General features: G+C 57.1%; 1 protein-coding gene across 3 annotated transcripts; it reads left to right on the top strand.

The window, feature by feature from the left end:
* The first annotated feature begins 8,557 nt into the window (after positions 1-8,557).
* ACOT11 (acyl-CoA thioesterase 11) lies at positions 8,558-22,711 on the top strand. Of its 3 annotated transcripts, XM_071750063.1 has the most exons (18): positions 8,558-8,706; positions 12,293-12,368; positions 13,840-14,038; positions 15,049-15,118; positions 16,327-16,377; positions 17,752-17,812; positions 18,040-18,141; positions 18,641-18,776; positions 19,048-19,204; positions 19,630-19,749; positions 19,838-19,982; positions 20,889-20,944; positions 21,076-21,142; positions 21,241-21,324; positions 21,435-21,568; positions 21,855-21,986; positions 22,064-22,190; positions 22,285-22,711. In XM_071750063.1, exons 1-18 carry the CDS (start codon positions 8,684-8,686, stop codon positions 22,462-22,464), a joined length of 1,920 nt encoding a protein of 639 aa, XP_071606164.1. In that variant the 5' UTR covers positions 8,558-8,683; the 3' UTR covers positions 22,465-22,711. The 3 variants fall into 3 exon arrangements, with proteins under 3 accessions (XP_071606164.1, XP_071606165.1, XP_071606166.1); XM_071750064.1 differs by lacking the exon at positions 16,327-16,377; XM_071750065.1 differs by lacking the exons at positions 12,293-12,368; positions 16,327-16,377 and having other exon boundaries at positions 8,573-8,706.
* The last annotated feature ends 370 nt before the right edge of the window (positions 22,712-23,081 follow it).

The raw sequence follows: 23,081 nt of genomic DNA, 5'->3' as shown, positions 1-23,081 counted from the left end.
ACCGGGGGTGCTGTACCCAACATTTCCTACCTCTGCCCCAAAATCTCTCAGCAAGCACTGCCTGGGTGCAGCCCCTGGGGCTTTGCTGTGCCCCTGGTCACTGCCATTGTCACACCTGGTGACAGAGAGGAGAACCATCACACGGGACCCACCTGGAGCCTCTCCTCTTTCCATCTGTGGTGGCGTGGGCTGCTGACCGCGGGGCCTCGTTCGCTTCATGAATGAATTTCAGAGCTGAGCTTTTGGATGAGTTTTGGGCATACAGCAAACTTTTTGGGAATGCCAGGCTAGGACACAGTCTCAGTGTCTCCAAAAAGCCTCGTCTCCTGGATTTGGAGTGAACCAGTAACCAAACCAGGGGGTTCTCATAAAGGAAATCAGCAAAGACAACTACTTTTGTACGGGCGCTTAAGTATTTAGGTCAGTATTTTTAGAATAAATAGCCGTGGGTTGGTTCCTATCTTTTCACTTTCATTTTTCACACTTCAGCTTCATTTTTCCTGAATCTGGTTATACTGAAGCAGCAACTGGGTTTTTCAAAGCACTCACACCTACCAGCACGCTGACCTCCCTGGCTCCCATTCCTCCACCAGCTCCTCTGACCTCCTCTCCTCTCCTGAGCTATTCCCACAATTATGGGCCCAACCTGGCCCCTTTCACCTTACAGATATCTCCGAGACTGGACAAAGGAAGGGAGGGATGAGCTGCAAAGGGGTCAGCTCTGCAAGGAACTGGGGAGTTTTGCTGGCCTGAACTGGGAAGACGATGCGGATGGTGGCCCGGGACGGACGCGCGTGACTCTGTGGATGGCTCCAATCCTGCACCCAAAGCCACCCGAGTCCCTTCTCACCGTGGGGAGAGCCCCGGCTGTGAGCTGCACCCTGCAGCCTGCTATTAAAAGCAAATCATCTAGAAGAGTCCTTCGGAGTGAAGGCAGCTTTTAAAGGAAACATTGGCAGCCTCGTTTGGCTGCAACAAGCGCCTGCTTTTTGCTAACGGCCTCCAAAATTAGAAGAGGCTCAGAAACTTAGGATGGATGTGACTGCAGCAGAGCAGGGAGGGGGGCGAGGGGGAGGCTGGAGCCTGCTCAGCCTCAGATGTGCTTCCTCGGAAATCGGGATGCTGCTCCGCAGCCCGTCCATGCAACCTTTTGTTTTGGGAGCAGGGGGTGGGATAAGGATCAGCTGTGGGAATGGATGGTGGGGAGCAACTCCTGACCAGCGTGGAAACCCTGGGGCTGCACATGCTGCTGGAAAAAGCAGTGATCTCCCCCTCCCCAGTGCCACACACACTCGGTGGGAGCACCAGGGATGTGCCAAAGCCTCTTCATGACTTAGCTCCTAATAAACACACCGTGGGTGGGAAATGAGCCTTGGGATTTCTCCAGCATGGTGCTCACCTTGGAGATGCTCCATCCCCACAAGTTGGGGGCTGGGAGGGGAGATACATCCCTGGTGGTTGTTGAGGCTAGAGCCGGGCTCCTGCCTGCCCTGCATCACTCCCGGGGGAGTTTATACCCAAAGAAAGCTCTCCTCCCCTCTGGCTCAACAGCAGCTTCACCTCCAAGAGTTATTCACAGCTAAACTCCATAAATTTGGGGGACAGCCATTTTATCACTCCTGGCAGCTCTGTGCATTGCCTGCCACAAGGTGAAGAAGGCGAGGGAGCTGGGAAGGGATGGCAATCCACCTCCAGGAGAACAGGAGCATCCGAGTGCCTGGTCAGGGCCAGCTCTGCTCCAGGGCAGCTGGGACCTACAGGACAGCCCCAGCTCTCACTGCCCATTTGGGGTTTTGGAGGCTTTGTTAGATGCAGGGAGGTGCAAGAGGAGAAAACCTCCTCCTCCTCCTCCTCCTCTCTCTCTGCCTTGCCTCCATGGATGATTTATTTCGACATGCGACTCCAGCCTGTTTTGCTGCATCACTCCAGGAGCTTTATTGCCTCCGGCCTGGACTGCCAGCATCCCCCTCACCCAACCCTGCCTGCCTGGGAGCAGAAAAAAGAGCCCTCAATCCCTGCCACCAGGGTTTGTGACCAAAATGCTCCCAAGCTTGGGTGGTTAGCTGGCCTTTCCTGACCTCCTGGAGCAGCTCCCCTTCTCCTGGCCCCTTCCTGGACCTGCTGGTCCATGGCTGCCAGCCCCATGCTGCCCACAGGCTCTCACCCAGGGTTGCTGAAGGTGCCCACCTCTGGAGGATGGATGGCTGCCTCACCACTATTTTGCTGGCAACCACCTATAAAAACAAATAAAGATTTTTTTTTTAAAAAAACGCCCAACCCTCATTCATTTTGCTCTCCACTTACCAAAGGTTTATGGGGCTGTTCCATAGTTGGTGACAACCTCGTGGGGCTCCTGAGGTGACCCAGCCCATCTTGCAGGACTGTCCTCCTGCCACCAGCAGGAAGTCGGGATTTCGAATTGTTATTTTCACCCAGCTAAAGTGTTAATGTTTTAAATTTTTTTTTAAAATGATTTATTTCCAAGTGGCTACTTGGACACCACCCCCACCCCCCCCCCTCCACGAAAAAACAACTCCTCCCTTTCACCAGAGTGCAGGGTTGGTTCGAGAGGGGCTGGGTTTGGTACCTAAAATATCCCTATCTTCTAATTAGGCTTTTTTCTCCCCAGACAGGCGAGCAGGAAGAAACATCCCCCCCCTCCCAAACCCCCCCATGGGTCGGGCGAGATTTCCACACCTCAGTGGCGGTGGCGAGCGCTCGGCATGGTTTGCATTCAAATGAAGCGGGTGCAGGGTGGGTGCTGCACCCACCTCCTCTCCCACCCCAACCTCCCAGTGGTTTTTTCGGCAGGAGGACTCGTTCGGCTCCTTCGGGGTTCCCGGGGGGGTTGGGGTTTCCTGTGATGGGCACAGCTGCCCCCACGGGTGGAGGTGGAGGTGGGTCGGGGCGGCCATGCCGAAACATCACCGGGTGCCATGACGCCCAGTTCGTGGCCTTCCCCAACGCTGGCTCCTCGATTTCAAAAAAAAAAAAGCAAAAAAAAAAACAAAAAAAAACAAAGCCAAAACCACCCAGCCTGGAAAAAAGGCGCTTTTTTTTTTTTTTTTTTTTAAAGGACGGTTTTTTAGGAGCGAGCTGCTGGTACGCGCATGATTAATTAAACCGCATAATTAATAAATTGCATTATTGATAAAAGGCTGGGGGAAGCCCGGGATTTATCGGTGAGTGCCCCCCTGGCAGGCAGGAGGAGGCACAGGAGAAGCCCCCCAGGGTGGGATGGACTGGGGTACCCCCCCCCCCCCCCAAGACCCTCCCTCCCACCGCCGGAGCCTCCTGGCGCGGGCAGCGCAGGCAGTGCGCGGAGGGGGCTCAGACGGTGGGCAAGGGCCGAACAGGCCGGGTCAAGTCCCGCTGGCCCAAACGGGGCCGAACCCCCCCCCCCCCCCTTTGCCCCCCATCCCGGGCCGCCCCCCCGCAGAGGAGCGCGGAGCGGGGCGGGGCGGCGCGCGGAAGGGGCCTCTTGAAACCGCCGCGCGCTGATTGGCGGAGAGATGACCACGCCCCCTCCCCCCTCCTCCCCCCACTCCCCTTCTTCCTCCCCCCCCGCAGGGGCCCGGGGGTGCCGGAGGGCGCCGTGCCCCCGCCCCCGGCTCTGGCCCCGTGGGCGGGCGGGCAGCAGCCGCCGGAAGGCCGCGCCTGAGCGCCCGGGCGGGGCGGGGCGGGGAGGGGCGGGGAACGGGTACGGAATAACGGGGGAGCGGGGGGGGGAACGGGGAGGCGGAGCCGCAGAGCGCCCGCTCGGAGCAACGGCGCCCCCTGGCGGCGCTCGGCAGCATCGGCACCGCGCGGTGTCCCCCCCGTGTTCCTGTGCCCCCCCGTGTTCCTGTGCCCCCCCGTGTTCCTGTGCCCTCCCGTGTTCCTGTGCCCTCCCGTGTCCCTGTGTCCCAACCCCGTGTCCCTGTGCCCCCCCGTGTCCCTGTGTCCCCACCCCGTGTCCCTGTGCCCTCCCGTGTCCCTGTGTCCCAACCCCGTTTCCCTTTGCCCGTCCCGTGCCCCTCTGCCCCCCGCGGGTCCCATGTCTCTGTGCCCCTCCTGGTCCCGTATCCCTGTCCCCCCCGGGGTCCCGGCTTCTGTGTCCCTGTCGTCCCCCCCCCGAGACCCGTGTCTCCCTGTGCATCCCCGTGTCCCTATACCCGCTCCCCCCACCCGTGTCCGGTGTCTCTGTGCCCCCCCCCCCGTGTCCCTGTGTCACAGCCCCGTGTCCCTATGCCCGCCCCCCCCGGTGTCCCGTATCCCTGTCCCCCCCGGGGTCCCGGGTTCTGTGTCCCTGTCCCCCCCCCCCGAGACCCGTGTCTCCCTGTGCATCCTCGTGTCCCTATACCCGCCCCCCCCACCTGTGTCCTGTGTCTCTGGGCCACCCCCGTGTCCTGTATCCCTGTGCCCCCCTCGGGGTCCCGGGTCCCTGTGCCCCCGCCCGATCCCCTGTACCTGTTCCCCAACCCCGTGTCCCTGTGCCCCCCCCAGTGTCCCTATGTCCCAACCCTGTGTCCCTGTGCTCCCCCCGTGTCCCTTTGCCCCCCCTGTGGCCCGTGTCCCTATGCCCTCCATGGGTCCCGTGTCTCTGTGCACCCCCCCGTGTCCCTGTGTCCATCCCCCCCGAGCCCCGTGTCCCTGTGCCCCAACCTTGGGACCCGTGTCCCTGTGCATCCCCTTGTCCCTGTGCCCCTGTGGAGTGTCCGTTGTCCCTCTGACCCTACTGGGGTCCTGGGCCCCCCACCCCAAGGTCGTGTGTCCCTCTGCTCCTGCCCGAGGGTGCTGAGTCTCTGTGGCCTCCTCAGGGTGTCTTGGGCCTGTGTACCCCCCCCAGGATGTCCCTGCCCTCATGGACCCCCTGGGTGTCCTTTTCCTTAGGACCCCCCTGGGAGTCTCCCTGCCCTCATGGACCCCCTGGGTGTCCTTGTCCTTAGGACCCCCTGGGACTCTCCCTGCCCTCATGGACCCCCTGGGGTACTCCCTACCCCCACAAGCCCCAGCAGCAGACCTGTTCCTTGGCACCTCTCAAACCTTCTCCAGAAGGTCCTGCTCCCAACATACAGGTGGGAAGGGAGCCCCTGGTGCCCCCCATCCCAGATGGACACCATGCTGGTGCCCCGTGTCACATCCCATCCCGTTTGCCCATCAGTGTTCAAACCAACCACGCTTACTCTGAGTTTATGTTTGAATTAAAACCAAAATAAACCTCACAGCCTCCCTCCTCCTCCCTGCCACGGGGAGGACGAGCTGGCCTTAGAAAAATTAAGTAAATAGCAATGGAGGAGTTGAAAAATAGGTTACGTTGTAATTGAATTTTTTTTTTTTTTTTGCCTGCAGCTAAAGAAAAATTAGCCTTCCTGCTATCTTGTGCAGCCTGTGTGTTTGAGAACTTACCAGGGTGTGTAATAGCTGAAAGGGTGGTGTGACAGCTCCTTGGCCCAGCCTTTTCAAACACCTCACTTCTGAGCTCTGACTTTTTTTTTTTTTTTTTTCTTCCCTTTTCCGCTGCCTTTAAACTCCAAGAGCTGCCAGGGAAATTGAGAGCTTTGACAGCTTGGAGGAGCCAAGAACAGAACTCCTGGCAGAGCCATGTGGCCCCGATCTTGTGCCAGGAGCTGGGGAAGAGCCCCTTTCTGGGGGACACCCCAGCTTTTGGGGTGCTCTCACCCCATCCCATCACCCCACAACAACCTTCAGGACAGAGGACCCTCAGTGGCTTTGGAAGTTGTCCTCTTCTTCTCGGGGGGACACAGGACCAGGCTCTCAGAAGACACCAGGGTTTGATTTATCAAGCTGGTGCATTAGGATAAATTTTTTCCCCCCTTTTCCATTACAAGCTCTTTGCACAGCCTGCCCTGCTGCCCTCCCTTCTTCCCATCAGCACCCAGGTTTTGGGGGGAGGGTGGCAATTCCCAGGGAGAAGAGACCTGCAGCCCAACCTTGGACACTGCCCCCCGAAATCATCTCCAAGCCCCTGGCATCATGTTCTCCCCCAGCTGGGGTTCCCTGTCTTTTTGGCTCAATCTCCAGCAGCCCCATCCCCGTTGTGGTATCACTTCTTGCTTTGTGGGGCTGTGGCTGTACAGGTACCACATTGCCAAGAAAAAAACCCCTATATTTTAGCAAACACCTGACTCATGCCACAGCCCCCTTCTCCCTCTACAAACCCAGCAAGGAATTTATCCTCCCAACCACTCCAAGAAGTGGTGAAAACCAACAGGTCACTTTTTTTTTTTTTTACTTTTTTTTTCTTTTTTTTTTTTTCCTTCCTCAGCAGTAATTAATGGTTTAATTAACACTCACGACATCCAATTCCTGTTGCTTTGCACCAGCAGTCTCCACTACCTGGTCCGGACTCCTAACTCTCCGCTAGAAAAGGGTTGGAAAGGGCTTAGATGGGGGGGGAGGGCGAGGAGCCGGGGGGAGCTGCGGTCTCCCATCCGGCCGTGATTTCATCCCAAGCTGGAAACTTCTCCTCCTCCTAAGCAGCAGCAGCTTTCCCAACACGTTTTTGCAGCCTGCTGGGCTTTTTTGCACGGGCTTGTTCGTGGTGCAGCCGCTTTTAGAGCCCAGGGAGAGGAGGAGGGAGGGGACCGGGCGCCATCAGCCCTTGCTCCTCCTGGCCCTCGTTATTTACTCTGAACGATTTTACAGTATTTTAACACCGGTCCCCGAGAAAATTTCCCGGGTCCCAAGGAGAATAGCTGCTTGTAACCAGTTGCTAATTACAAGTATGAATGTCAGTTAATTCATTTAGCTAATTACCCACTCTCTGAGCATCACGCACCGAAGAACTGGAAGAGATGGGCATATGGCGATGGATCGGGAGGAAAAAAACTGCTGTGTGCTGCCTGGGCAGGGCCGGGGGAAGGCATAAAGGCAGGGGGAGAGCTGGGGGACCATGGGAGAATACAGCTGCCACCAGCCATAATTACTGCGTGCTGCTAATTGAGCCTGGAAAACATCAGCTCACTCCTTGCGACTTTCCTTTGGAGGCTTGAGTGAGGGTCAAGCATCCAGAAGTGTTTCTGAGCCTGCTGCTCCCTCCGACATTGGAGTGAGGGGGAAGAATCATTTCCGTGCATCCCGGCAAATCTCTTGATCCCTGTTTGCAGAAACAAACAGTCCTAAGGAGGGAGCCCAGGAGCTCCCTGAGGAGCCTCCCTACTAAAGGTGGGGATGCAAATTGCAATCCGGCCACCCGTTAGCCTCAAAGGACACCTGGGATGCTGCAAGGGGGGAAGAAAACCATCTCGGTGAAAAGTAATCTTATTTGCTGCCCCCGAAAAGGGACGTGTTTTAAAGGAAATATTCTTTTCTGCAGTGGTTTGCATCTGGATTGCAAATCTGTAAAAGCATGGAAAAGTTTTTTTTTTGTTTTTCTGGGGGGGTTGAGAGGGGAGCTGTACCCCCTCCCTGCTCTCCGAAGTTGATGAGGAATGGCAGATTTTATACTGCTAATGCTCTGGGGGGGTTAAAGTCCTCGGTCAAAATGGGACAACAATCTCCTTCTGGAGAGAATCTCTATTGCTGTGCTAGGATTGGCCACTTTGGTGCCTCCTCCATTCCCCAAAGGCTCCAAACATTCCGTGGGCAACCATCACCCCAGGCTGGGCCAGCAGCTCCATCCCTGCCCAGCACAGCCTTCCTAGGGGTCCCACAGACCTGGGGATAGGGCTGTGATGAATATTTCCAATCTCCAGCTTAAAATTTGGTCACTGAGGCCCGAAGCCCAGCACCCACTGCATCCCGTGGCATCAGATACTGATGCTCAGTGCCCACTGACAGAGTTTGCTCTGTTCCAGTGCTTTGATTTTCTTCTTTACCAAAAAGAAGAGAGGCCTTGTTTCCTGCTACATTTGTTTAATCATTTCACCTCTGGCTTTCCAGCAGCAACTCATGAGCTGGCTGTGCCTGCAAAGAGCCTGGAGCCAACTCTTGATAACCAAGATTCACTTACAGAAGTGGGTAAATCTAATGCAAATAGAACAATATTTCCCCAACCCCCCCCCCCCCCCCGAAAAACCCAATAATCTGTAGTGACACGGTGATTTGCACTTTATTTCCTGTTCTCAAACAAACAAACAAAAAAGCTTTTTATTATAAGCTGTGTTTTCTGTCCTTCAAAGGTAGCAGAGCCAGGGAGAGGCTTGGGTGGACGGGAGCAGTTTTGGAGAAGTTTCTGGAGGCTTTCCTGGCTGGCTGGGGAGAGGAAAACAACATATTCAGGTAGGTTTGACTGGAGGAGCCCTGGGGAAGCAGCCAAGTACCCTGGTGGGGTAATGGGGGTGATGCGAGGGGCTGGGGAGGGGGCTGCTGGCCGGGGAGAGCTGGAAGGAAGGCAACATCACCCTGCCCCAAGGATGGGGACCCGAGCTGCAGATGCCACCAGCCCTGTCACCGTTCGAGGTGCAACCCCCTCTCTCCCTCCCTCCCCCAAATTCCGGAGCACCGTCCATTTTCCGGAGCTGCTCAAGATTTGCCAAGCGCTACCTTAAGAAAAGTTCTGCCTGACCATATTTGAGGAAGCCGAGGGTGTGGGCTGGCCCCGTCCCAGGGCCCTGCGCCAGCCCCTCTCCCCGACGCCGGCGCTGGGCTGACTGGGAGCCCGTCCGATCGTCCGTGCAGGTGTCCGGACCTTTCTCCTTCTTTCCTCACTGCTCGGCCATCCTCTCATCGCCACCCACCAATGCTCAGCTTCTTCTGGCTGAGGTGAGGGGCTGGGGACAATGGGGACAAGGGCTGTGTGTGCGTGTAGAGGGGTTGGGACACCCTGTGGGGGCTGTGGGACCCGGCGTCCGACCCCTCCGTAGTGGCTTCTCCTGGCTTGTCTTGGCGCCGGGAGGCTCTGCTGGAGGGGGGGATGTGGGGTGGGAGCCCCTCGTGTGCTGCCCCCCTTGGGGGTGTCCCTCTTGCCCTTGGGGTGTGCAGACTGTCTCGGTCAGCATGGGGACGTGGCACCCCCTGGCTGCAACAGCACCCCGGCTCCCCACCCCAATGTTTTGTGGGGTGTGCCGGGAGGGTTTTGGCTCCAATCAGCCTTTTTGCACCTCAAAGCAAGGGGCAGATGATTGGGAAGTGTTGGCACGGAGCTGTCTGTTGGGAATGTTTTGGGAAAGGCAAAGGAATGGCAGCGTGGGTGGCCAGATGGGGTGGGTGGCATGACACTGTGGTGGTTTCCACCCTGGTGGGCTCGGGTGTGGTGGTCTCCGGTGAGAGGAGAGGAGACCATGGTGGAGATTGCCACAGGTGAGATCACCAGGATGGAGATCACTGCACCACCAGAGTGTCCTCCCCCATGGTCTCAACCAAGCGTGGTGGTGGGCACCATCACCACTACCAAGCCCTCCACTGTGGTGGTCCCCTCCATGGTGGTCCTAGCCACCATGGCTGCAACTGGGACGATGCCCACGATGGTGGTCACTGGCTTGGTGGTCTCGACTGTGGTGGTCTTGCTGCTCCAGCAGTCTCCTCCCCAGCAGGGCCGTGGGTGTCAGGGCAAAGGTGCTTGGGCTGGGCCATGCTGTTGGGTGTCTCTCTCACAGCTTTGCTTTCTCCTGAGCTGGAGTGCCAGGTGACCTTTGTCTCCCAGGATTGTCTCTGGGGGGACTTCACCTCCGTGCTGGCAAACCTGCCCTGGCCTTCCCAGGAGCTGCAGGGAGCAGCTGGGCAGGAACAAGGATGGGGCTGTGGGCTGTGGGCAGGGCTGGGGATGCTTCATCCAGCTTTGATCCAAGTGGTCCCCAAGAGGGACATAAAGGGGCTGAAGGGGCCTCCTCTGGGCTCACCCTGAGGGAAGGTTTTCCCTAGGTGGCAGATATAAACCCATTGGTCCCTTGTCAGAGGCGTTGTCCTGACGTTCCCCCCCTGCCTTTGGCCCTTGGTTTGCACTTTCCTGGCCCCGTGCCTTGCTTTGCTCCAGGAAACTCACAAAAATACCACTCATAGGTTGCCTTGCCCTTTCTTCTGGGCTAGCCACTCTTCTGAGGTCCAGCTGAGACCTTCCACAGGATCAGTGATCAGGCCCTTCTCATCCCAGTAAGGTCACTATCCCAATAGCCTTGTGAAGAAACCAGTACCCCACACATGAGAGACCAGCATGGGTCTTGTCCTGGGGACCCTGCATCATCCCAGCAGGCATGGGGCGATGGAGCTGGGCCAGGCTGGGCATCTCCCCCACCACTTGCTGCTGGGGTTCCCACTGGAGGGAACACCTCTCCTTGCACAAAACCTGCCTGTCCCATCTCGGGCTGGGTCTCAGGGGAAGGAGAGCCCTGGCTGGCCCATTGAGGTGGCAGAATTTCCCAAAGTAGGTCAGGTTAATTTTTTAACGCGTGCAGATTTGCTTGTTACCATGGATATTGCTCAATTATACACCAATAATCCCCCATGAGAACTTCATTGTCGCTGCTTTCCTCCCCCCCCCCCTTTCTTTTTTCTCTAAGTGCTCCCAGGGAGGGATGAGGACATGCTGAGGGGATGAGGCAGGGGTAGAGAACATGTGGGTGCTGCAGGACACCTCTGACAGGATGTAGGAGAGCAGTGGGGTGCTGTGGGGCTCCTCTCCCCCAGTGTTTGCAGGGTTGTTGGGGTGTCCCTCCCCTTCACACTGACTCCCCTCCCCAGATTTGCTCTTTGTGGGCTTTTTATGCCTTTGGCAGCACAGGAAGTGAGCGTGGCAGGAGGCAAGAGAAATGTTCTGCTGGAAGGGTTTTCTTATGCAAACTTTTTTTTTTTTTTTTTTTTTTTTTTTTGGGTAGAAGTGGGTCACTCGAGGGGTGACAGAGTAAGAGCATCATTGCCTGGGTACTCCATCCTGTTGCCATGGTGACCCGAGGGCTGTATCAGTCAACAGCTTTAAAAATGTGACAGTTGAGTGAGGCTGAAGATTCTAATGAGGACAGACACTTGCTCGCTTCGTTCTGATAACCAAATCCTCTATAAATACCCACTGGCTGGATGGTTCCTGCTCTCTGGAGCACATTTGTGGGTGCTCCCCTTCCCTGGGCATCTGAGTGAGAACGTGGCTTGGGAAATAACAGGAGTGGGGGGGAGGATGCAAATCAGATGGCTCTGTTTTGTTTTTTTTCCACCTCCTGCTGACCCAGCCCAGGGGTCAAGGTGACCTGGGTTTCAGGTTTAGGTTTCTGTGGTGTGACCTGAACTGCCTCACCTCCAGCTGCTCTCACTGCCTTGTGCCTGCAATAAAGCAAACCTAAAGCTTGCCCAGCTTGCTAAAGAGGAGATCAACTCTTGCACCAGGCTCTTGAAGGGGTGAACAAGCCCTAAGGAAGCTCCCAAGCCTCAAGAGCAAGGAGGAAGCAAAACCAGCAGGGGTGAGAGGATTTTGGAAGCTCAGCAATGCCACTTGCATCCACCAGCTCCAAGCAGCCTCATTTCATCCCGAACTCACTGTGCTGTGTCCCAGTCCCAGCCCCCCTGAAGGGCTCATGGAGCAAGAGGCAAATCTGCAGCTTCCACTTTTTTAGACAACACTTTGCCAACTTTTTTGTCCCACGCTTTGAGGAAGGAGCTGCTACCTTGGGCATTCCATGGGAGCAGGATGCTTGCTGGGAGAGCTGAGGACACTCCAGGGCCCCATAGGTGCTGTGTGTAAAAGCAAATTGTCAATAGGAAGCCTTTTCCCAGTTCCAGTTGGTCTTTGGAGCAGCTCCCACACTGCATCTCCATGCAATGCCACCTCTGTGTCCAGCCTGGGCCCCGTGGCAGTGCATGTGGGTACCCAAGGACACCTGATGTCCTGGGGGGGATGCCAGGACCCCCCCAGGGCAGGGCAGAGGGGCTGGTGCAGGGCTCTTCCCATTTGCTACCCCTGGTACCACCCGTGTGTAGTGCCAGCCCTGCCAAAAATACACTCCCAGCTGTCTTGTGACCCTGGCAGTGTCACCGTGCTGGCCGGGGGACCTTCAGGACACAGCCCCCTGTCACATGCAGCAACACGGAAAGTACTGACACAATGTCACCAGCCGAGGGACGTGCCACAGCACGGCGACCTGAGCTGGTCCCAGCACCCTGAAATAGCTGGGAGCTTTTCCATCGCTGCTGGCCAGCCCTGACCTGACCCTGGAGGAATGGCCAGCACAAGCCCTGGGGCTGTTTTGGCTCTGGCAGCTCCCCTCCCCCCCCCCTCTGATAGGTCCTGGGGACAAGGTGTGACATCCCACGGTGCAGGTGGCTCCGTGGCACCCACCAACCCACGCTGCCTCGTTCCACGGGTGCCCTCCCTCTCAGCTCCTCTCGGCCCTGCTGTAACCACAGCCACTCTTCTCCTTTCCAGGTGTCTCATAAAAATGGTCAAGGGGGATTTTGTAGCCCCTGAAGAGATCTTGAGCTTCTGTTGCAATGGCCTCCAGGTACCCCCTGTGCCGTGCAACTAACCCCCTCCTCCTGGTGGCTACTAACCAAGGCTGGGACTGGCCCGGGGCCGGGGCCACCACCGGCTCCCTCTGCATCCATCCCCTCCCCACATCAGCATCCCCGGCGTTTTTGCTGCCTACGGTGGGATCAGGCCCGTTCCTATGGGATGCTGTCTTTTTCCCGACAATATTGAGATGCCAAAAGCTGGGAAAAAGAACGGGGCGGGAGAAGATCTCCAGCCGGGCTGGCTGCTCGCTTTGCAGCAGGAGGCTTTGGAGCTCTTTGCATTGCTGGCTCCTACCCCAGAGCCTGCTGGCTTCCCGAAATAACTCCGTTGGTACTTGTGTAGGCATTTTGGCATGCTGAGAAACAGCCGGGGAGGTTTGCAAAGGGGTTCGGGACCTGCGGGAGGGGCCCCGGCGGCCGAGGGTCCGTCTCGGTGCGGGATGGGGAGGAGGGAAAAGGGGAGAGGGGGAGGGGACCCTTTCCCCATCGTCGTGGTGTCCCGCCTCTGCTCAGCCGAGGTTTGTGCCGTGCCTGGGATGTGGTGTACCAGTAGCTATGGAAACAGAGGTTTAGACCCGCTGGAGAAAAAAAAAAAAAAAAAAATTGCTATTCTGAGAGGCGCTGAGCCCGGGGTAGTCGGGAAGTAAGCTTCATTTTTTCAGCATCAAGCCATCTTTTAAAAGAAACCGGGCAAACCAAAGGGCAAGGGAGCTGCTGCTGCAGCCAGGGCTGTGGATGGGAGCCGTGGTGGGAGCAGAAGGCGGAAGGAAGGGCTGTAATGAAGCCCAGACAGCTCCTCGTGTCTCCTCAATTACTCACCGGGCCAACCGAGTTCACCCCTTGTGTAACATGCCTCACTTGACAACTAATCAGCTATTTTTCTTGCTGGCACAGTGGCAAATACCACCCTCCCCGGTACCACCACAACCCCAGGATGCTTTTCCCCCTTCCCTGCTTCTAGCAGCCAGAAAAAAAACAGCTTTTGGTGTTTCCTTTGGCAAAAGGGGGGTCTTGGGGGAAGCTGTGGAGCCCTGCCCAGCCCTGGGTGCGAGCTCTCCCCAAAGCACCCTTTGCTTCAGCACCCTGAAAATGAAGCTGTGGAGGGAGGGAGTGAAATTCCTTCCCAGAGAACTGATGGATTTTGGGAGGAGGATTTGCAGAGTTTATGGGAAGCAGCAGCAGGGTTGGGTGATAAATGGCCCGGGAAGCTGCAGCAATCCCCCATGGAGATCTTTTTAGAGAGATTCGTTTGTTTGTTTGTTTGTTTGCTTCCTTTTTGGCTGCAGGCATCACGACTTCGGCAAGGGCTGGGTGGGTTTTGGCGGTGCCTGGGGCTGTGGGTCTGGGTGTGTGTGTGTGTTGAGGGGGGAGGGGATGCTGCGGGGCTCACTTTTTTTTTCCTACGGGGATTTTCCTCTCATTTGAGTACAACGGAGCTCTCATCCCCTACTCCCCTCCCAGGGCTCGACCTCTCCACCACGTGCCCAGGAGCCAGGGGAACGGGAGGAGACGTGGGGGGCCATGGCGAGCCCCTCGCCCCCCTGCAACCCCACGGAGGTGCAGATGAGCCAACTGGTGCTGCCCTGCCACACCAACCACCGCGGCGAGCTCAGCACCGGCCAGCTCCTCAAATGGATGGACACCACTGCCTGCCTCTCTGGTACACCCCATCCCTCTCCCACCACAACCCTGAATCCCAGCGGGATGGGAGGGAAAGGACCTGGTGGTGCCTCCCCCCCCAGGTGCTGATCCATCAGCAGCATCCCTGGGGAGCTGACGCCAGCTCGGGACCCACGTCATGGCATTTTGCTGAGTAATTAGTGAAGATGGAGCAGGGGGAGAGGAGGGGGGGGTGGGGGGGGTTGAGACGTGCACTGCAGCACGCACGGTTGCTCAGGGATAGATGAAAATTGCTGTCTGCTTCTTCCAAAACATTGCCCTTTTCCTGGCCCGGTACGCAGGGCACGGGGTGACCTGGTTGGTGATATCCCTGGAATCTTTGGGGTGGGGGAAAGATGGCTCGGATCCTCTGCTGGGTGAGAAGCTCACCCTGCTGAGCGTGCCGTGGGTCACCGAGCACGGGGAGAGGGGGGAAAGGGGTGCAATATTGCAGTGGGATGAGCTTCCCAGGGAAATTTTGCACTTGGAGGTTCCCAGAGTGCCAAAGGAAAGCTGGAAGAGCAAGATGGCTTTAAAATGTTTGCTGCATGTGGGGAGATGATGTTGCCTGCCTGAGCATCCCTGCAGCAGCTGGAAGCATCAGGGGGATCATAGGATCATGGACTGGGCTGGGTTAGAAGGGACTTTAAAGATGATTTAGTTCCAACCACAGGCAGGGACACCTCCAGGTTGCTCCATGCCCCATCCAACCTGGAACACTTCCAGGGAGGACAGGTTGGATGGGAAAGGCAAACATCTGGGCAGCTGTACCTCCCCCTTACAGCACACCCTCCAGACCCTTAAAACATCTGCAAACCTAGCACGGGGAAACCCCAAACCCTGCAAAAGGTGGGGGGGGGGGACGAGCAGAGAAAGGGACACCAGCCAGGTCCTCACCAGGTGTCACCAGCCCCGGGGTGACAGAGCTGTGGGGCTGTGGAGCACACGTGGCCCTCGCACGCTGGTCGTGCTGCTGCAGGTAGCTGATGGGGTTTTGTTTTTTCCTTCCAGCTGAGAGACACGCCGGCTGCCCCTGCGTCACAGCTTCCATGGATGATATCTATTTTGAGCATACTATTAGGTAAATACTGGGCTTGCCGGGGGGGGGGGGCATGCGTGGGGGAAGGTCAGTGGGTTTTTTCCTGGCTGTCAGGTACAATGGGAATGGCAGGGCTGGAGCTGGGATAGGCAGCAGCGTGCTTGGGAGGGGAGGAGATGGGGTGGCAGTGCCAGCCCCTGGGGTTGAGGCTCTGGCTGTGCTGGGGGGCTGTGGAGTGACTCTCTGCTCTGATTTATCCACTGTCTGGTTGCCTGGAGAGCTCCTGCTGGGTTGGCTTCCCAGTACTTCCCCTGACTCCAGCTCTTCCCTGGCTTTGTTTAAGGAATGACTCTTGAGTCGGTGCTCTGGAAAACACAAATCTTGCAAACCCTGCAGCAGCCATAGGGGTGGCTGCCAGAAGAAGTGTGACCTCCCTGCATGGCACAAGATGCACAAAGCTGAGCATTGCCAAAATCCCCTCCCTGGGGACCTGCTGGCCACAGGCTGGTCTGGCAGAGCAAGTTGTGGCCTATAGGATCCATACGTCCCTGGCTGTGGGTGCTCCAGCTCCCAGGAGCTCCAGCTTTCCCCTGTGGGTTTTGGGAATGGGAGGATGGACCCCAGCACCACCACAGAGCATTAAACCAATCCCTGCAAAGCATTTGCCCCTCCTCGGGGTGAGCTGGGCACCACTCCAGGGGGTCAGGGGATTTGTGCTGCTCCTGACTCAGATCCCACTTGCTGTGTGCTGGATTAATGCTCCAGACCTGGGGCCTGGCAGGGTTTTCCTGTGGTTTGGAGGGAGAGGGAGCTGAGGGTGGTGTTGGCTGTCTGCTCTCCTCCTCACCCAGCTCTTCTTGCTGTCTTGCCAGCCTTCCACCATGAGGGAAGGACCCTCCAGGGGAAGGAAGGGGCTATGAGTGCTTGGGGAGGAGACCCCAAAACAATCACTGACTTAAAAACTCACCACTGAGTATCAGATACTCCCCATCCCTCAGCCACGTGGAAGTGCATCCTCCCAGGAGGATGACACCTGGGTTTGTGGGGCTTTTACTGCACCAGCTGGTCCCGTTTGGTAAGGAAAGGGATGATAAATTATTTTTTGGGGGGAAGTAACCCAGAGACCTGGGGCTGCCAGTGGACCCCTGCCCTTGGCCAAACCCATCTGGAGTGCCCAGCTTCTCCGTGCCACCACTCTGTCCTTCCTCTCTAACCCTCTCCATCCATCTTGCTCTTTCTTTTCGCCCCAGCCAGGCGTCCACAAACCCTCCTGGGCAGCGGGACGGGAGGAGCGGTGTCTGGTACGGATGTTTGCAGCCCTAGAGCAGCCGCCCTAACGCAGCGCTGCCGTGAGTTGGGAGCATCCATTAACCCTGCTGAGCCTGCATGGAGCCCACCACCTAACCCTGCTAACCTCCTGCCATCTCTCAGAGGGGCACAGGGCTGGGGGCTGTGCCCTGGGGGGGGGACAGCTGGAAGCAGCCATCCCAGCCTCCTGCCATCCCTGCCTCCAGCCAGAGGCAACGCGCAAAGCGCAGCGAGTAGGAGATGAGATTGTGGCTGGTTGAAGCCAAAAGTTGTGCCTGGGGTCAAGGTGGAGCTTATGGTTCCAAAGGAAGGAAAAGGTAGATTAGGTCAGATGTTAGGAAGAAATTCTCCACTGTGACACTGGAGCAGGTTGCCCAGAGAAGCTGTGGCTGCCCCATCCCTGGAAGTGTCTCAGCCCAGGTTGGATGGGGCTTGGAGCAACCTGGGCTGGTGGGAGGTGTCCCTGCCCATGGCATTGGGGTTGGGATTGGATGATCTGTAAGGTTCCTTCCATCCCAAACCATTCTATGAAGCACATGCTGGCTCTCCCTTGCTGCTGGGTTTGATCCCCCTATGGAGCAGACCCGCAGTGGCACTCCTAGGGCTGACTTTCCTGCTGATTTTTCTGGCATCAATCTCCTTTAGGAATATTTCTGATTTAATGATGCATTTGATGAAGACTCTGTTTGCTGTCAGTGTCCTCAAGAAGCTGCATTTGCTCCTTTAGCCGGTACCAGTCTGGAGCAGGTCAGGCTGCAGAACTGGAGCAGTTTCTGTACTCTGAAGCCCACTGAAGGCTCCTGGGCAGGAGCAGTTTGCTGCCAGCAGATGTTTCATGTGAGAGATGGCACAAAATGCCCCTCTCAGCTCCTGCCTCCTGCTGTCTCCCAGTATCCTAAGGCGTCTGTCACTGGGAGACCCTGGAGAGGAGGAGGTCAAGGATCCTGCAGTTTTTGGGCTGCTGCTGCCAGCCCAGGGCCCCTGTGGGTGCCCTGTTGTGTAGGATGGCACGTGGGGTGCTGGAGGAGCTGTTTGCTCTGGCAGGAGCATGCATGCCTGCATGGGGAGGGTGCCAAGCAAGCTTCAGGCACCTCTGTCCCACCAGGAGCCCTGGCAGCACCCCAGACATGGGGACCTGTTTGCAGAGAGCTGCTCAGGGGTGACATCTCACTGCTGGGATGGACACTTATGGGCTCCCATGGCTTGAAGGTGACAGTCCCCCCTGTCCTGCTGGCCATCCTGGTGTGTCCCCACTGTCCCAGAAAGCTGCTACCATGGTGGGGAGATGCTCAGCAGTGGCACATCGGCTGGAGAACCGTGGGATGTCACTCCTGGTGACCTCTGTGCACTTTCTTTCTGTTTTTCAGTGTTGGTCAAGTTGTCAACATCAAAGCCAAAGTGAACCGAGCCTTTAACTCCAGCATGGAGGTTGGTGTGTCTCCCCTTGACCTTCACATCCTAACCCTGTCCCTGTCCCCCACCCCGTGTGCCCGTCCCCACCACCCACACGTGACCATTGACCATGGCCAAAAGCAAAATTCCCAGATCCTCCCAAGCTTTGGGTCCCCCATGTCTGCCCCTCCTGCTGTGCCTGGTGGGCTGTGGGTGCCTGGGGGAGCAGAGCTGGCTCTGAGGGGTGCTGTGCCCTATTCCAGGTGGGCATCCAGGTGAGCTACGAGGACCTGTGCAGTGGGAAGCACTGGAGCATCTGCAAGGCATTTGCCACTTTCGTGGCACAGGGACATTTTGGCACCAAGGTGAGTGGTGGCTGGTGGCTATGGGGGCTTGGTGGGGGGAGAGGTGGCAAGGAAATGGGCTCTCTGAGGAAGGATGAGGTGATCTGGACTTTCCATCATGGCACGTGCTATTGCTTTGGGGCTCTCTGCACACAACTGGGGCCGTAATCCCTTATCCCATGTATGTGTGACAAGGGATCACTGACCCATTTGTGTGCATGGGGGGGTGCTGAGGCTCTCAGCCCCACTCTGAGCGCAGAGGGAGGGCAGGAATGTACCTCTTGGCTGTCTCTGTGGGATGGCTCCTGGGCATCAGTTCCCATCCCTGCTGTAGGACACCTCCTGGGGGATCCCTGCTGGGGTGTAGGAGCCATTTCATAGAATCAGGATGGGTTGGGTTGGAAGGGGCCTTAAAGCTCATCCATCACCATGGGCAGGGACACCTCCCCACTAGACCAGGTGGCTCCAAACCTCATGCAACCTGTCCTGGAAGACTTCTTGCCCCCTGTCCCCCGTGCAGGTGAAGCTGAAGCCCGTGGTCCCTCAGACAGAGGAGGAGAAGATCGAGTACAGCATCGCCGCCGAGCGCCGCCGCATGCGCTTGGCCCACAAGGACACCCTCAAGGACCTCCTCACCCGCATCCCTCGTGAAACTGGTACCGTGTCCCACAGCCTGGGCTTCCAGACCCAAAATAGCCCCAATACCCACCGGTGACACCCTTCCTCAGTGGGGAAAAGCAGCCATCACCACGGAGGTTTGGGAACGTCCTCCCCGTGGAGGGACGGGACTCATCCCCACCATCCTGGATGCTGTGGGGGGGTTGGTGCAGTGGGAGGGTGGCTGTGGGGAGAGGAGGTGAGGGTTGTTGGGGTGCCAGGTGTTGGGGTCCTGCTGGCTGATTGATCCCCCTTCTCTCCCCACGGCAGAGCTGGAGACACGGGATGGCAGCGTGGCGGTGCCAGCAGAGAAGACACGGGTGGAGAGCGTGGAGCTGGTGCTGCCCCCACATGCCAACCATCAGGGCAACACCTTTGGGGGACAGATCATGGCCTGGATGGAGAATGTGGCCACCATTGCAGCCAGGTGACCCAAAAGGGAGTTGGGGGGGGGGATGGATCTGGTGTGCCAGGAGAGGGCACAGAGCCCACAGGGCAGTGTCTGGCCAGGTCAGGCCACAGTAGGGACCCTCCAAGGGCCTCATTCCCAGTACATTACCCTTGGATGATGCCATGCAGGGAGTTCCATGGGTGCCTGGTGCTGGAGGACCCCAGGGAATGGTTCACACTCAGCCCAGTCTCCTTATTGTCCCTTCTAGTAACCACGGGGGTAGTGGATCAATCCTTGGCCTTGATGATCTCAGAGATCCCTTCCAACCTGGCTGATTTTGACAGCTGAAATCCAGGGCTGACATTTTTGAGGATCTCCTCAGCTCTAGGCTATGTTGGGGGGGGGGGGTTCCTGGGGCTGCTGGGGTGCTATGCCCAGGGCTTAATGCCTGCTCCCTGCAGCCGTCTGTGCCATGCCCACCCCACTCTGCAGACCATCGAGATGTTCCACTTTCGGGGACCGTCCCAGGTCGGGGACCGCCTGGTGCTCAAAGCCATCGTCAACAACTCCTTCAAAAACAGGTGGGTGCCAGCAGCAAGGGGTCCCCACCTCACCCTTCCTGCTGCCTCCCTGCAACCAAACCTCTTCTTTTTCTTCTCTCCACTCAAGCATGGAGGTGGGGGTCTGCGCTGAGGCCTACGGGCAGGAGATGTCTAGCAGCAGGAGGCACATCAACAGCGCCTTCATGACCTTCGTGGTGCTGGACCAGGAGGGTCGGCCCTGCAGCTTGCCCATGGTGGCACCTGAGCCAGGGGTAAGGATGGGCAGGGCTGGCTTCTCCTTGCTGTGCTGGCACAGAGCCCCTGGGAATCCTGCTTAGCCCTGAAAAGCTCTCGGGTTCACGGCAAAACAAAAGCAGTTTGGTGATGGTGGAGATGAAACTGCTCGATAGCCAGGGAAAGAAATTGGTTGCTGGGTGTAACTGGTAATGAGATAAAGCACTTGCCTGTGCAGAGACAGGGATGGATTCTCCATGCAAAGCTCAGCTTGCAGATTTGGGCTTCACTTTTCTGTAATTCAGGGAAAAGGATGCCACCTCTCAGGTTGTTTTTACCTTTCAACCTCATCCATAATTTTGCTCCGATCCAAATATTTGACAAAATCCGTCACCCGAGCAGGCTGGGGAAGGTGAAACAAACACCCTTCTGCCTCAGGGCACATCAGAGATCAGCTTCCCCTTGGCTCGTCCTGGTTGTTTTCACACCTTAAAACTGGGCTTTCCTTCCCACCCTGCAGGAGAGCATCTCAGGGCCAGAGCTGGGCTGCCTGAAACCACCTTTCCACCTGCTTTAAAGCACTGCATTCTTGCTTTATTTGAAATAAGCTGATTTTTGGTTTGTTTGTTGTTTTTTTTCCCTGGGAGGGGCTGTTTGCACATGCTGGAGGGCACGATCTGTGTTTCACTGGCTGTTTGCAGCTCTGCAGCCACAGTGAGGGTTTGTTCCTAATGTGCCAGCACCCATTGCTTGATCAGAGCAGGAATGCTGAAATAGCTCCCAGTTAATCACTATCCACCCCTTCCAGCACAGCCAGGGCAGCAGACAGTGAGTGCTGGGGCTTTTCACCACTGTTTTTGCCCACTCCCCCCAAGGATATATTGGATTTTTCCCCCACACCCTTCTTTTTGCTCTTAACCTAACGTGCTTTTCCCATTTATCAGGAAGGAGAGAGGAGGTACAGAGAAGCCAGTGCTAGGAAAAAAATCCGTCTGGACCGGTGAGTGGAAAAAGCAAGTGGGATGCAGAGAAGGGGGAAGAGAAGGGGAGGGCTTGGCACTGGGGCACAGGGACAGTCTGTGGGTGGTTTGTGTGTCCCCTCCCATAAGAGAAATTGTTCCTTTCCTGCAGAAAATATGTTGTCTCCTGCAAACAGACCGAGGTGCCGCTCTCCGTGCCCTGGGACCAAAGCAACAAGGTATGTGCTGCACCATGGGGGTCCTGCCCCTGCCCCCCTGCCTGCCCCTGCCCCCCTGCCTGCCCCTGATACCCTGACCCCCTGTCCCCCTGCCCCAGGTTTATCTGAGCTACAACAACGTCTCTGCACTGAAGACACTGGTAGCCAAAGCCAACTGGACACTTGCCAGAGAAAAGGAAAAGGTACCAAACCCTGCCCTGTGTCCCCAAACTGCTTCCTCACCCCCTGAGCCACACCATCCCAGGTTGGGGGGCTGGGTGGTGGTGAACTCAGGTGTCCTGTGCTCCCCAAGGTGAGGATGTACACGCTGGAGGAGGACAAATTCCTCTCCTTCCGCATCGAGATGTCGGTTTCCATCAGTGCTGGCAGAGCCTTCTCCCTGCTCTCCGACCTGCGGCGCCGGCACGAGTGGGACAGCCACTACGCGTGAGTGCTGTGGGGCTCCCCAGCCCTCCCCCCAAAACTCTAACAACTCTAAAATCAAACCTCATCACTCCTCTGGGCTTTCCTGGGACCAAGTGTGTTGCCCCAGAGGCTTTGTGACTCCCGGAGACCTCTCACTGTGAACCCTTCTCCCGGCTCCACCTGGGCTGTGATTTGCGGCAAAAAAAAACAAAAAACCACATCTATTTTGGCTCCCCCAAAATGTTGTAAATGTGGAGTTGGGGGCCACAGCAGGGTTTCTCTTGACTGGTCCCCTCCCACCTCCCAGGAGCGCAGAGCTTGTCCAGCAAGTAGATAATGATGACATGATCTACCACGTGGTGAGCCAGACGCTCAGCTGCGAGAACAAACCGCAGGACTTTGTCATCCTGGCGTCCCGGCGGAAACCTTGCAGCAGGGGGTAAATGTCCCTGTCCCCAGCCTCCTGCTCCCTGCCAGCTGGGCTATGCTGGCTCACTGGGCTCTTTTTTTCCCCAGGGACCCCTACGTGGTGGCATTTCGGTCAGTGACACTGCCCACCCATCCTGCCAGTGATGTCTTCACACGAGGGGAGACGCTCTGCTCCGGCTTCTGCATTTGGCCGGAGTCGGAGGAGATGAGCAAGGTGGGATGCTGTGGCCATGCCACGGGGCTCTGCCACCCCAACCCCATTGGGGAGGCTCCTCCTCACCCTACTAACCACCTCCCGTGCCTTGCAGGTGGCTTACTACAACCAGGCTACACCAGGGTACCTTAACTACGTCACCACCAACGTGGTGGGGCTGTCCTCCAACTTCTGCGCCACCTTTGAAGCCTGCGAGAAGTTCCTGCTGAAGAACAAGGAGGACCTGATCATGAGGCTGCAGAACCTCCAGAGCTTGGGCATCTCTGCTGACTGATGGACAGAGAGATGATGGGGGAACCTTCGGGATGGTGGTGCCAAGACCCTTCCTCCCGAGGGGTGAAGTCCCAAGGGTTGGGGTGGAGGGGCATGACAGTACCGCCTCACCCCTTGCACTGACATGTCATGTCTTTTCTTCCTTTTTTTTTTTTTTTATTTAGACATTTTATAAGCTGATGTACAGGACCTTCTAGTTCACTTAATGCTACTTGAATCTTTATAAGATCCCAAGTCTTCCTAAAACAGTTCTGTTTTGGTTTTTTTTTAACTATTTCTTAATGGGGGGAAGCTGCTTCCCATTGAGGCAGCAAATGCAGCAAGGGGACAGGGATGGGGGGAGAGTTCCCAGTGGAACATCCTGCTCCCCCTGGAGCTGCTCCTGGCAAACAGCCCCTGCTCCCTCCCCGGGCTGGAATCCCACCCCACGGGACTGTGGCAGGAGGGGCAATAAAAGTGCATCCAACCTGACCTTCAACACTTCCAGGGATAGGGCAGCCACAGCTTCTCTGGGCAACTTGGGACAGTGTCTCACCACCCTCACAGCAAAGAACTTCCTGCTATCTAATGTACATCTCAGGTTTTAAACCACTCCCCCTTGTCCTATCACTCTTGTAA

This window comes from Heliangelus exortis, chromosome 8, assembly GCF_036169615.1.
Source record: "Heliangelus exortis chromosome 8, bHelExo1.hap1, whole genome shotgun sequence".
NCBI classification, from domain to species: Eukaryota; Metazoa; Chordata; class Aves; order Apodiformes; family Trochilidae; genus Heliangelus; species Heliangelus exortis.
This window is presented reverse-complemented; position numbering and strand designations above follow the sequence as displayed.

What these genes read in the sequence shown, in the direction of transcription:
- ACOT11 (XM_071750063.1), top strand. Translation starts at nt 8,684, where the DNA reads ATGCTCAGCTTCTTCTGGCTGAG. An exon ending in CACCACTGCCTGCCTCTCTG is followed by an intron (nt 14,039 to 15,048) that starts GTACACCCCATC and finishes TTTTCCTTCCAG; the next exon opens with CTGAGAGACACGCCGGCTGC. An exon ending in AACAACTCCTTCAAAAACAG is followed by an intron (nt 19,750 to 19,837) that starts GTGGGTGCCAGC and finishes TCTCCACTCAAG; the next exon opens with CATGGAGGTGGGGGTCTGCG.